Source organism: Somniosus microcephalus, chromosome 8 (genome assembly GCF_052327205.1).
Source record: "Somniosus microcephalus isolate GS21.2 chromosome 8, FLI_Smic_1.0, whole genome shotgun sequence".
Classification (NCBI taxonomy): Eukaryota; Metazoa; Chordata; class Chondrichthyes; order Squaliformes; family Somniosidae; genus Somniosus; species Somniosus microcephalus.
Window position 1 is genome coordinate 45,759,158 of NC_140994.1, and position 12,503 is coordinate 45,771,660.

The 12,503-nt window shown below is 50.8% G+C and overlaps 1 protein-coding gene across 1 annotated transcript; it reads right to left on the reverse strand.

Moving 5' to 3' along the window:
- Positions 1-1,270: 1,270 nt before the first annotated feature.
- On the reverse strand, positions 1,271-4,811 carry LOC147113501 (uncharacterized). Its single transcript, XM_085994019.1, has 2 exons — positions 3,744-4,811; positions 1,271-1,404 (listed from the first exon to the last, which is right to left on the reverse strand). The coding sequence occupies exons 1-2, from the start codon at positions 4,809-4,811 to the stop codon at positions 1,321-1,323; spliced, it is 1,152 nt and encodes a 383-aa protein (XP_085850145.1). The 3' UTR covers positions 1,271-1,320.
- Positions 4,812-12,503: the final 7,692 nt, after the last annotated feature.

A 12,503-nucleotide genomic window follows, 5' to 3' on the forward strand; every position in this document is an offset into this window, starting at 1 on the left:
CTATGAAGGCCTCGATGATTGTAAATAGTGTACAGCTCGATTGTAAATAAAAAGTTTTCTTTATTTTCAAACAAGTGCTTCCTTCCAGCATGACAATGTAATGGTAACAGAAATCATAACTAACAAACTAACAGATAACTGTCTGGCAACCCGGCGAAACTAACCAAACCATAACAAACAAACACAGCAGGTGTGGACGGCCTTAAATCCGGAAAAAGAGACGTCTTAGCACCTCCCTCTACTGGTGACCCCTTGATGGAGACCGACTCCTCTTACGAGGTCGGCCCCTTCCCTCCCTGCAGCTCCTCCGTAATTGGACCCCAGTGGCTGCGTCAAGGCTGGGGGACGCCTGCTGAGTGTCTGGAAGCGCTGAAGCCCCTGAGGGACGGCCTGGACGACCTCTGGGCTTGGAGGTCCCGCAAGCAGGCTGCTCCAACTGGGCATGTCTGCTAGCAGTCTGCCGCGCAGGTGGTGGCAGCTGCTCTGCTGATGTGCCAGCGGTGGCATCAGGACTACTCACATGCAGAGAGAGGACAACTGCACCGTGGTCGGCTGAAACACTAGCACTCTGATGGGACCGCACAGGATCATACGCCACAATCGACTGCTCCACAGATTCATGGCCTGCTGTGGTGCTGCAAGGGCCTGGGGTGTGATGCGCCATCAATAACTCCAGAAGACTAAGAGTTAAACTTATAACAAGTAGGCTTTTATTAACAAAAGAATACGAGCATGCCTCTGCTGGTAGACCGATCCTTAAAGCCAGGAGGACTGGAGGTCAATCACTTTTATACCTGGGTTTAGGGGTGGAGCCAGGGGCGGAGCCAGCTGAGGCATGCCCAGACATGTTCTGTACAGGCAGATTAGTGGTTTACCACATTCACCCCTTGTTTAAAATGAGTCCGGCGGGGTGAAGTGTCTCAGAAGTTCGTATAGGCAAGTCTCTCCGGGGGTCTTGTCTGCCGTAGTGATCGTCGTGGTGCCGGCTGCGGCGGTTCTTTTCCCACGGCCGTTTCCCGCGTGGGCCGGAGCACCGGCGTGTCGTCTTCGTGGGTGCGGGGTCGGTGGGTGTATAGGGGTGGGTCACAGGGCCCTGGCGTGCCGTCTACTTGGGTTAGATGTGGATTCCCTTCTCGGGGTGTGTCGTGGGTAATGGTAGTGGGTAATGGTAATGGGTAGTGGGTAATGGTGTTTTCGGTGGCACCTGAGGGTGTGAGGTCTCGTATGGAGACCGTGTCCTCCCACCCATCAGGATACGCCATGTATGCATATTGTGGGTTGGCGTGGAGGAGGTGGACCCTTTCGACCAGGGGGTCTGTTTTATGGCTCCTCACGTGCTTCCTGAGCAAGACGGGCCCTGGAGACGTCAGCCATGGCGGTAGCGATGTCCCCGAGGTGGATTTCCTAGGGAAGACGAACATTTTCTCGTGAGGGGTGGCGTTCGTGGCGGTACAGAGTAGTGACAGTATGGAGTGAAGCGCATCGGGGAGGACTTCTTGCCAGCGGGAGGTTGGGAGGCCTCTGGACTTTAAGGCTAGCATGGCGGTTTTCCACACTGTCGCGTTCTCCCTTTCTACTTGTCCGTTACCCCGGGGGTTGTAGCTGGTGGTCCTGCGCGTGGCTATCCCTTTTTCGAGCAGGTACTGGCGCAGCTCGTTGCTCATGAACGACGAGCCCCTGTCACTATGGATGTAGCTGGGAAAACCGAATATGGCGAAGAGGTCATTGAGACATTTGATGACTGTGGCGCTGGTCATGTCCGGGCAGGGGATAGCGAACGGGAAACGGGAGTACTCGTCAATGATGTTGAGGAAGTACGTGTTGCGGTCAGAGGAGGGGAGGGGCCCTTTAAAATCTACGCTTAGGCGCTCGAAGGGGCGGGTGGCTTTTATCAGGTGCGCCCTGGCTGGCCTATAAAAGTGCGGTTTGCATTCGGCACAGACTTGGCAGTTCCTGGTCATGGTCCTGACCTCCTCGATGGAGTAAGGCAGGTTGCGGGCCTTAATGAAGTGGAAAAACCTGGTGACCCCCGGGTGGCAGAGATTGTTGTGGAGGGCCCGTAGCCTATCGACCTGTGCGTTGGCACATGTTCCACGGGATAGGGCGTCCGGGGGCTCATTAAGTTTCCCGGGCCGGTATAAGATATCATAATTGTAGGTGGATAATTCGATCCTCCACCGCAATATATTGTCGTTTTTGATTTTGCCCCTCTGCTTGTTATTGAACATAAATGCTACTGATCGTTGGTCAGTGAGCAGGGTGAAGCGTTTACCGGCCAGGTAATGCCTCCAATGCCGTACAGCCTCCACTATAGCCTGGGCCTCCTTTTCGACTGAGGAGTGTCTAATTTCGGGGCCCTGGAGGGTTCGTGAAAAGAAGGCCACGGGTCTCCCCGCCTGGTTAAGGGTTGCGGCCAGGGCGAAGTCAGATGCATCGCTCTCCACTTGGAAAGGGATGGACTCGTCCACGGCGTGCATTGTAGCCTTTGCAATGTCCTCTTTTATGCGGGTGAAGGCTGCACGGGCCTCTGCCGCCAGGGGGAAGGAGGTTGACTTGATAAGGGGCCGGGCTTTGTCCGCGTAATTGGGCACCCATTGGGCGTAATAAGAGAAAAACCCAGACATCTCTTCAGGGCTTTGAGGCAGTGAGGCAGGGGTAGTTCCAGAAGGGGGCGCATTCGGTCGGGGTCGGGGCCGATGACTCCGTTTTCCACTACACAGCCAAGGATAGCGAGGCGGGTGGTGCGAAACATACACTTTTCTTTGTTGTATGTCAAATTTAAGCGCTGGGCTGTTCGGAGGAATTTTTCTAGATTGGCGTCATGGCCCTGCTGGTCATGGCCGCAGATGGTGACATTGTCCAGGTAGGGAAAAGTGGCCTGCAGCGCGTTCTGGTCAACCATCCGGTCCATCTCCCTTTGGAAGACTGAGACCCCGTTGGTGACGCCGAATGGGACTCTGAGGAAGTGGTAGAGGCGGCCGTTTGCCTCGAAGGCAGTATACTGGCGGCCACCAGGCCTGATAGGGAGTTGGTGGTATGCCGACTTCAGGTCAATGGTAGAGAATACCCGGTACTGTGCAATCTGATTGACCATATCAGATATGCGGGGAAGGGGGTATGCGTCTAATTGGGTATACCTATTGATTGTTTGACTGTAGTCAATGACCAGGCGCTGTTTCTCGCTGGTCTTCATGACCACTACTTGGGCTCGCCATGGGCTGGTGCTGCCCTCGATAATCCCCTCCCGCAGGAGTCTCTCTACTTCTATTTTAATGAAGCTTCTATCCCCGGCACTGTACCGCCTGCTTTTTGTTGCGATGGGCTTGCAGTCGTGGGCGAGATTAGCAAACAACGGGGGGGGGTCTGACTTTCAGGGTGGATAGGCTGCATATTGTGCGTGGCGGTTGTTTTAAATTTTGCCGGCTGCAGACTGTAAGTGGGGGCAGGGGCCCGCCGTACGCCATCGTGACACTCTCTAGGTGGCACTGGAAATCCAGTCCCAGTAGCACAGCAGCGCAGAGCTGTGGCAGGACAAGGAGTTTAAAGTCTTTGTACACTGTGCCCATTACTGTCAGGGTCGCTACACAGTAGCCGCCGACGTCCGCCGTATGGGACTTGGAGGCCATAGAGACCCGGTGGCGCGTGGGTATGACTGATAGGGAGTAGCGTCGCACCGTGTCGGGGTGGATAAAGCTCTCCGTGCTCCCGCAGTCAAATAGGCAGTTTGTTGCGTGACCGTTTACCTTGATGTCCATCGTGGACCTGGCCAGTTGGTGAGGCCTGGATTGGTCCAGGATGATGGAGGCCATCGTTGAGGTCGGTGGGTCGCTGTTGTACTCGCGCGAGGCAGTGGGGGAGTCAGGGGCCTGGTCCCAAAGTGGCGTCCAAGATGGCGGCCCGCACCGCTCACACGCGGCTGGTGATGTCCAAGATGGCGGCCCGCACGGCTCACACGCGGCTGGTGGTGTCCAAGATGGCGACCTGCACGGCTCACACGTGGCGCTGCTGGAGTTGGTCAGTTTCGCCCTGCTCACTTTGGTATAGTGCCCCTTCTTTCCGCATTTGGAGCAGATCGCGTCCTTCGCCGGGCAGTGTTGTCTGGGGTGCTTGGCCTGGCCACAGAAATAGCACTTTGAGCCTCTGGACATCGCAGCTGTAGTTGGGCTGCAGGTGGGCCGTGGCGGTGGTGGCGTGGCGCAGGCCTGTGGCCTTACCGTGTCACAAGATGGCGGCCCCCGCGACATCCACGGGGCGGGGAGGGCCGTATGGTTGGGGGGGTAGGCATCCATGTTTCGGAGGGCCACGTCCAGCGAGTTAGCAAGGGCCACAGCCTTCTGCAGGTTGAGCCCACTTTGCTCTAGCAGTCTCTGTCGAGTGTAGCTGGACCTGATGCCGGCGACGTAGGCGTCTCTGATTAGGTCATCAGTATTTTCCGCGTCTGTCACCGATTTGCACTTGCAGTCCCAGCCGAGGACTCTCAGTGCCCGTAGGTATTCGTCACCCGATTCCCCGGGTCGCTGTTTGCGGGTAGCCAGGAGGTGTCTAGTGTAGACCTCGTTGACTGGCTTAGTATATTGTTCTTTTAGTATCGTGATAGCGGCCGTGTAGGATACAGCGTCTCGGATAATCGAATATACTTGGTGGCTCACCCGTGAGTTCAGTACTAGCAGTTTGTCGGCTTCGGTCCTGACGGTAGTGCTGGAGGCCTTCAGGAATGCTTTGAAGCAGCTCAGCCAGTGCTCGAAGTTATTTGATGCATCCGCCGTTTGAGGGTCCAGTTCCAAGCGTTCCGGTTTCAGGATTTGCTCCATTTCAAAACCTTTTGTTAATAAAATTGATGCGCCATCAATAACTCCAGAAGACTAAGAGTTAAACTTATAACAAGTAGGCTTTTATTAACAAAAGAATACGAGCATGCCTCTGCTGGTACACCGATCCTTAAAGCCAGGGGGACTGGAGGTCAATCACCTTTATACCTGGGCTTAGGGGTGGAGCCAGGGGCGGAGCCAGCTGAGGCATGCCCAGACATGTTCTGTACAGGCAGATTAGTGGTTTACCACAGGGTGATCCTGCCTGATGCAGCTAGGGTGGCAGCAGAGAGTGTTCGCGTGGCCTCAATTTGCGTGTGGACGAGGCCAGCAAGTGACTGCGTGGCAGCAGTGAGGACCTGCGTGGCAGGTGCCAGTGCTTGGGAAAAGCCATGGACAGTCCTTTCCACTGCTTCGGACAAGGCCGGAACAGTCCTTTCCACTGCCTCGGACAAGGCCTGGACAGATCTTTCCACTGCCTCGGACAAGACCTGGACAGACCTTTCCACTGCCTTGGACAAGCCCTGGACAGACCTTTCCATTGCTGGGCCGAAGCCCTGGACAGACCTTTCCATTGCTGGGCCGAAGCCCTGGACAGTCCTTTCCATTGCTGCCCCAAAGTCCAGCACACTCTTTGCCAGTGTGTCGATTGACTCAGGCATCCTCCCCACTGCAGCCATCAGCTCAGTGTGCCTGAGCCTGGCCTGGGCGCTCATCTCGGCAAGGCTACGCACCTCCTCTGCACTCTGTGCAGCAGTCATGGTGGCCTGCCTCGCCCTCTGGGAAGACGGCCCCCGAGCGTCCCTACCCCCCGCGTGTTGCTGCAGGCCGCTGGTTCCTGCAACTGGCTCCTCATCAGAGCCCCCCCCCACTCCCCTCAAGGGAACTACTATCCCCAGTCTCCAGATGCGGTGGCTCCCCTGAGGCTGGCACGGATGGTCCGGCTTCCTCCTGGTCGTCGCCTCCGGAGGCACTGGCACTGGCAGCTTGAGGGGCCGGCTCCCGAGCTGGTGATGCAGCATCTGAAAGCAGGGAGGTTGAAGAGTGGCTTTAGCAAAAGGACAGTTTGGCAGCAAGGGATGCAACAGTGCGGCAATGCTATGACATGGCTCCACATTGAGAAAGCATGCTGGCGGGGGAAACAACTGGAAGGTGACAGCTGTAATAGTCGAGAACCTTACCATCGCTGTGGACAATGGGGTCGGCAGCTGCAGTGGTGACAGGACCACTCAGGCGTCCTCCCACAATCTGGTGGACTCTCTCCTTGAGATCCGTCAGAGGCTCCAGTTGAGGACGGCCTCCTCCGGTGCGAAGCTGCTCCTTGCGGTTTCTCGCCAGCTTGGCCTGCAGGGCAAAGGACGGGAAGTGATGTTACATGATGCCCTGAATGATGATCTCATGCCCCCCATGGTGGAACAGCCCTTACATGATGCCCTGGGTTATCATCTCATGCCCCCCATGGTGGAACAGCCCTTACAATGATGCCCTGGGTTATCATCTCATGCCCCCCATGGTGGACCAGCCCTTACATGATGCCCTGAGTCAAATGTGCATGTGTGTGACCAGAAAGGGCCATGGGTGCTTGCTGACAGATGGCCAGCGGGGCATAGCACACCCTGTAGCCATAAAGTCAGGTGCTAATGGAGGGATGCATAAGTTTACATTAATTCCACTCACCCTCACGACCCGAGTGAGGTCGTTGAATTTCTTCCTGCACTGCACAGGGCTCCTGGTCGCCATGCTGCTGGAGTTGACCCTCTGAGAAACATCCCTCCAAGCTCGTCGGTAGTCCTTATCTCGCCGGCGCTCCACTGCGGCCACCAATTCCTCCAGAGACTCATTGGTGAAGCGCTCTGCTCTCTGCCTCACCCTCTCCATATGCTCCAAGTTTTTTGCGCCAGAGAAGGGCCTGCGCCGATTTGCAGGCCTACAAGGCGCAGACTGTGGATGCTGGAGCTGCCTGACCCGTCCCTTTAAGAGCTGGCCAGCGCCTGGAAGTCTCGTGGTCATGGGTAATTGAGAGCACCTGCGCTGCGGCTGGACGCCCCGATATTGGGTTGCGCCGGCATGTTAGCGCCTTAGGTGCCCCGTGTAATGCCTGAACTCGCGCCTCAATCACCTTTGGGGTGCTGCAACCCAATATCGCACGAGGTGTCGATAAGTTGCGTCTGGCTATAAAATTTGCGCTCTGCCAATTCTAACGCCCCAAGCGGGGCTATACCCAATTTCTAAAGGGCTTTTGAAGTCCTTGATTCTTATCAGCCTTCTGGTGAACCGTCAGGAAAATGTGTTGGAAGGGCCAAGAACACCCCCTTACCATCTCATTTTTATGTCTGCCTTTTGCCCTGAAATTCTTTGGGGCTTCCCCTGAGGTGCTGGCAATGTAAAGGGGGGCAGAAACCAGGCATGATGGGTTTCCAAACCTTTATCTTCTCCTTTGCACATGGAAACTAAGTCTTCCCAGGCACATTGTAGAGGAGAATTGGGGCCAGGGTTTAACCGGCCTTTTTTTCTTTTCAAATGCTGATGGACCCACTGTACATTAAAAAAAATTATTTTCTGTTTTTATTATGTATAACAATGGTATTTAGATTTGATTTTTCCCATTTTATTCCTAGTTCTCTCCTTAATTGTACTATTCACCAATGGTTTCATGATTTTCAGACTCTAGGATACATCGGTGAGCCACAGACGTCTCCACGGTTGCTATTAATGTTGCTTCATGATTAGCTAACATGAGGCATCATTTAGCAGGGGTGCATTGATCTGTGTCAGCTTTAGTCTACTACCCTTTGTCTCTGAATGCACCCCACGGGGTGAAAGTTAATGGAATGTAGCCAAATAAGGGCATTTGTATTCTTAGGACGTAAATATGAATCTCATGATTTCTCTTGCATTAAAATATAGAAAATAAAGCTAGCAGCTTTACTTTTCTAAAGATGCCTATCACTTTGTGATTAATAATGAAATGAATCTATTTCACGCTAGGAGCTGTTCTGCTGCTTCCTTGATTTATTTGAAAAATATAATTTAATGAAAAATGTATTTTTTCCCAATTTTCCCCTCTTCTGTCCTGAAGGCAGTGGCTCATGCTGGCAGATGGTTGGATGGAAAGTGGCAGCTATCCTGTGCCTCACCCAAATGGCCATTCTTCAGGTGTGAGCTTAGGCAGTGAATGTCAGGAGTCCATGGACACCTTTACATTTCTGCTCTGAGAATCCTTTTTTGCTTATGCCACCTGCTATTGTGGGCTCTGTTGGAGAGCCAACAGGGAAAAAGGTGGTTGTGTCTCCCACCTCTGACCTCTGCTCGCTGGTTTTCTGAGTTTCTGACCTCGGCCTATGGAACCCAGTAAAATGCATGCCCCGACTGCTGTCAGTCATGGAAATTGAGTTGTTAACATTAGAGTGTGCCATTCACAACAGGAGTACCACACTCCTGCCATCGATAACACTGTGTCAATGTAAAAATACCTGATTGTGATCTCCCCCAACATTCAAACACAGAGGTGCAACTACATATAAAAAGTTGCAGAGTCATTTATTATATACACTTACTGCAACAACATGGATGTATGCAGTTTTTGAATTTCACAGAGTTTTTGTACAATAACCTTTACATAAAAAAAAGATAAAAGGTTGCACAAAAGCAGCTGGCAGAATGGCACAGATAATCTCCCAGCGAACACACAGTTGAACCATTCACACAAAAGAGAAAGAAAGAAAGAACTTGCATTTATATAGCTCATTTCATGTTTTCAGGACGTCACAAAGCACTTAACAACCAATTCAGTATTTTTTAAGTATACTGTTTTAATATTGGGAAGTAAGTTATATACTGAGGAAAAAAGGTTAATGAAAAATACGTTCACAGAGCTGTTAAATTTTATATACCATTTATTTTCTATTATTTATTTGTATTTTATTTGTTTGTATTTGTGCACTTTTTAGCAACATTTGAAACTCTTACCAACAAATTAAGCAGTTGGTTAAAGCAAGATGAAGAAAATATATTGGGAGTTAACTTGAGTTTCTGTGTGGTCACTCGCATGCGTGTTTTGGCTGCTGCTCCGGACCCGAGCCCATCACTTCTATTTCCACCTTTTTAATTCTTTTCTCTTTAACCTCTCTAGGTCCCTCTCTCCTGTCATCATGCCTCCTTTCATTTCTTCCCTCTGGGGTACTATACCCAAACCCCACCGAAATCCCTACCCCAACACTATAAGATCTTCCTATTCTCCGGCCGCCATCCCAGGCTTGACTCGATATAGTGATCTGGGTTGTTATGGTTGGGGTTGTCCACTGGGTGGTGCTGTAGCCAATGCTGCTGCTAAGGTCAGGGGTTTGCTTCCTGTTAAGGTCAGGGGTTTTCTTCCTGTTAGGTCAGCAAAGGTGGAATGCCAGGATGCAGGCCTGATGTATGTGTTTCCCAGTTGTTAATAAAGTACTCGTGTTAATTCTAAGATATCGCCTCTTCGAGTCCTTGTTCCACTTCATGGATTTATCACATTTGGCGACGAGGTATAAAAAGGACCCTGAATAAAGAAGAGAAGTCTGCCAGGACGTTTAAACTACAAAATCACGAGCTACAGTTAGCTACCAGTTGGAAGAGAGCATGGCTGCCACGGAAGGAATGGTCTCTGCTTTTGATATTCAAGCACAAACTTGGGAGGAATACTGTGAAGTGTTGGGTTATTTTTTCAAAGCAAATGAAATAAATGATGCCAGAAAAAGGAAAGCCATTCTGTTTAGTTCAGTGAGAAGCCAGACCTACAGTTTGATGAGGAATCTGCTCAGTCCTGAAAAGCCTGGCGACAAATCGTTTGTTGAATTAGTGGCCTTGCTAAAAGAACATTTCAACCCTAAGCCTAGTGAGATTGTACAGCAGTTCAAGTTTAATTCAAGGAACAGGAAAGAGGAAGAGAGTGTAATGGACTATGTAGCAGTGTTGCATAAATTGGCACAAGATTGCAATTATGGGAACAACCTGAAGGAAATGCTGAGAGATAGGCTAGTTTGCGGAATAATGGATGACCGAATGCAGTGCAGATTATTATCCGAGACTGGGCTTACTTATGAAAAAGCATTGGAACTTGCTCAAGCCATATAGACAGCGAACTGAGATGTAAAAGAAATACAGGGTTCAGACAGGGCTAATGCTACGCAAGTTGCAGGTCAGGTTGTTGTGCACAATTGAACATGCGTCAGAAACCACAACGTGAGCATGTGAAGGCATGTTATAGATGCAAGGGCGATCACCTGGCGAGTGAATGCCGGTTTCTGGAGGAAAAGTGCTACAAGTGTGGGAAACAAGGTCACATAAAACGAGCTTGCAGGGCGAAATCACCTGTGGAGGAATCCCAACCAAAAGGAGGAGGACAGCAAAACCAAGGGAGAGAAGTGAAAAAACATGGAGCACACCACATCAGCGGGGAAGCTGAGGAAGAAGAGGACATGTTCATATCTATGGCATGTTAGAGAACATTCCAAAAGTGGCTCCTATCACATTGCAACTGACAGTAAATGACTCTAAGGTGAACTTTGAAGTGGATACAGGGTGCGGCATGACCATAATGAACAAGGCAGAGTACTCAAAATTGTGGAACCGTGCAAAAGTTCCAGAGTTAAAGCCTTGCTCCCTGCATCTTAAAACATATACAGGTGAACGAGTAGCGACATTAGGTACAGCTAAGGTAACTGTGCAACACAGGGACACAGTGGAACAGATACCTGTAGTTACAGTATCGGGTACCGGACCAAACCTGTTAGGTTGGGGCTGGATAAAAGAACTTAAATTAGACTGGGGAGCAGTAAATCAAATAGATGCGGGCAAACAGTTGACTTTGCAAGAAGTGTTGAGTGAACATGAGAATGTGTTCAAGGAGAAACTTGGCACATTTAATGGCCCCCCAGCTAAGATTTATGTCGACAAGGAGGCACCGCCAAGGTTTTTTAAACAACGACCTGTGCCTTATGCCATGAAGCCAAAGGTAGAGGCTGAGCTTGACCGTCTATTGAGAGAAAACATACTGGAGCCAGTGAAATGTTCGGAATGGGCAGCTCCCATAGTACCTGTTTTAAAACTGGACAATTCGGTAAGACTCTGTGGAGACTATAAATTGACAGTCAATCGGGTGTCCAAACTAGAGCAGTATCCTATTCCGAAAACAAAGGATCTCTTTGCAAACCTGGCTGGAGGAAAGAAATTCACAAAGTTGGATATGAGTCATGCCTACTTGCAGATTACACTGGATGATGAATCAAAGAAGTATGTCACCATAAATACACACAAGGGCTTGTTTACATATAACCGCTTACCGTTTGGTGTCTCATCTAGTCCAGCTATCTTCCAGAGGACAATCGAAGGTGTACTGCAAGGGATTCCACATGTTTCCATCTATCTGGATGACATTCTGGTGACGGGAAGAACCGACCAGGAGCATCTGAGCACTCTGAGAGAGGTACTACAGAGATTGGAGAGGACAGGGTTCTGGCTCAAGAGGAGTAAGTGCACTTTCCTGGGGAATGAGGCAGTGTTCCTGGGACACAGAGTGGACGCCACCGGGCTCCATCCACTCAAGGAAAAGGTACAAGCACTGCAGGACGCCCCTGCTCCTACAAATGTGGCTGAGTTAAAAGCTTACCTGGGACTGCTGAACTATTATAACAGGTTTTTACCAAACTTGTCAACTGTGTTAGCACCTCTTCACAAACTACTGCACAAGGAGACACAGTGGCAGTGGGGAGAGGAGCAGGGGGTTTCATTTGAACAGTCCAAGAAACTGATGCTGTCGTCGGATGTGCTGGTTCACTACAATGCAGAGAAAGACATCATTCTCTCTTGTGATGCTTCACCTTATGGGGTGGGGGCAGTTCTTTCACACTGCATGGAAGATGGAACTGAAAGACCAATAGGGTTTATGTCCCGAACTCTAATGCCAGCGGAAAAAAACTATTCCCAGTTAGACAAAGAGGGGTTAGCAGTAATGTTTGGGTTACAGAGGTTCCACAAGTACATATGTGGCAGGAAGTTCACCATATGCACCGATCATAAACCTCTTCTCTCTCTTTTCAATGAGATGAAAGCAGTTCCACAGATGGTGTCACCCCGGATCCAGAGGTGGGCAGTGACGTTGAGGGTATATGAGTATGTCATCATCTACAAGGCAGGCAAGTACCATGGGAACGCAGATGCCTTGAGCCGTCTTCCACTGCCAGACATCCGTGCTGCTCCAGAGGACAGAGTTTTGATGTTGGAGGACACTGACATGACACTTGTGACTGCAGAGCAAGTAAGAACATGGACAGGTAAAGATCCAGTACTGTCTAGAGTTCGAGAATATGTGGTGAGGGGATGGCCACAGCATCTGGAAGGGGCTGACTTCACACCCTACAGTGTCAGGAAAACAGAGCTGAGTGTGCAGGATGGTTGCGTGTTGTGGGGAGCATGAGTGATTATTCCACACCCAGCACGACAGTCTATCCTAGAGCAACTACATCAGTGTCATCCTGGGGTCTCGCGTATGAAAGCCTTGGCTAGGAGTTACTTGTGGTGGCCAAAGCTAGATGAGGAGATAGAAAATCTAGTCAAGACATGCAGCACTTGTCAGGAACACCAGAAGGCACCAGCAGCGGCTCCTCTCCACCCCTGGGAGTGGCCGGATAAACCATGGAGAAGATTGCACTTAGAGTATGC

Bases quoted from the DNA above. Each gene is read 5' to 3' on its own strand.
- LOC147113501 (XM_085994019.1), bottom strand. From the start codon at position 4,811: ATGGAGCAAATCCTGAAACCGGAACGCTTGGAACTGGACCCTCAAACG. The intron at 1,405-3,743 runs GTAAACGGTCAC...CGTCTTCCCTAG, and splicing joins GGTCCACGATGGACATCAAG to GAAATCCACCTCGGGGACAT.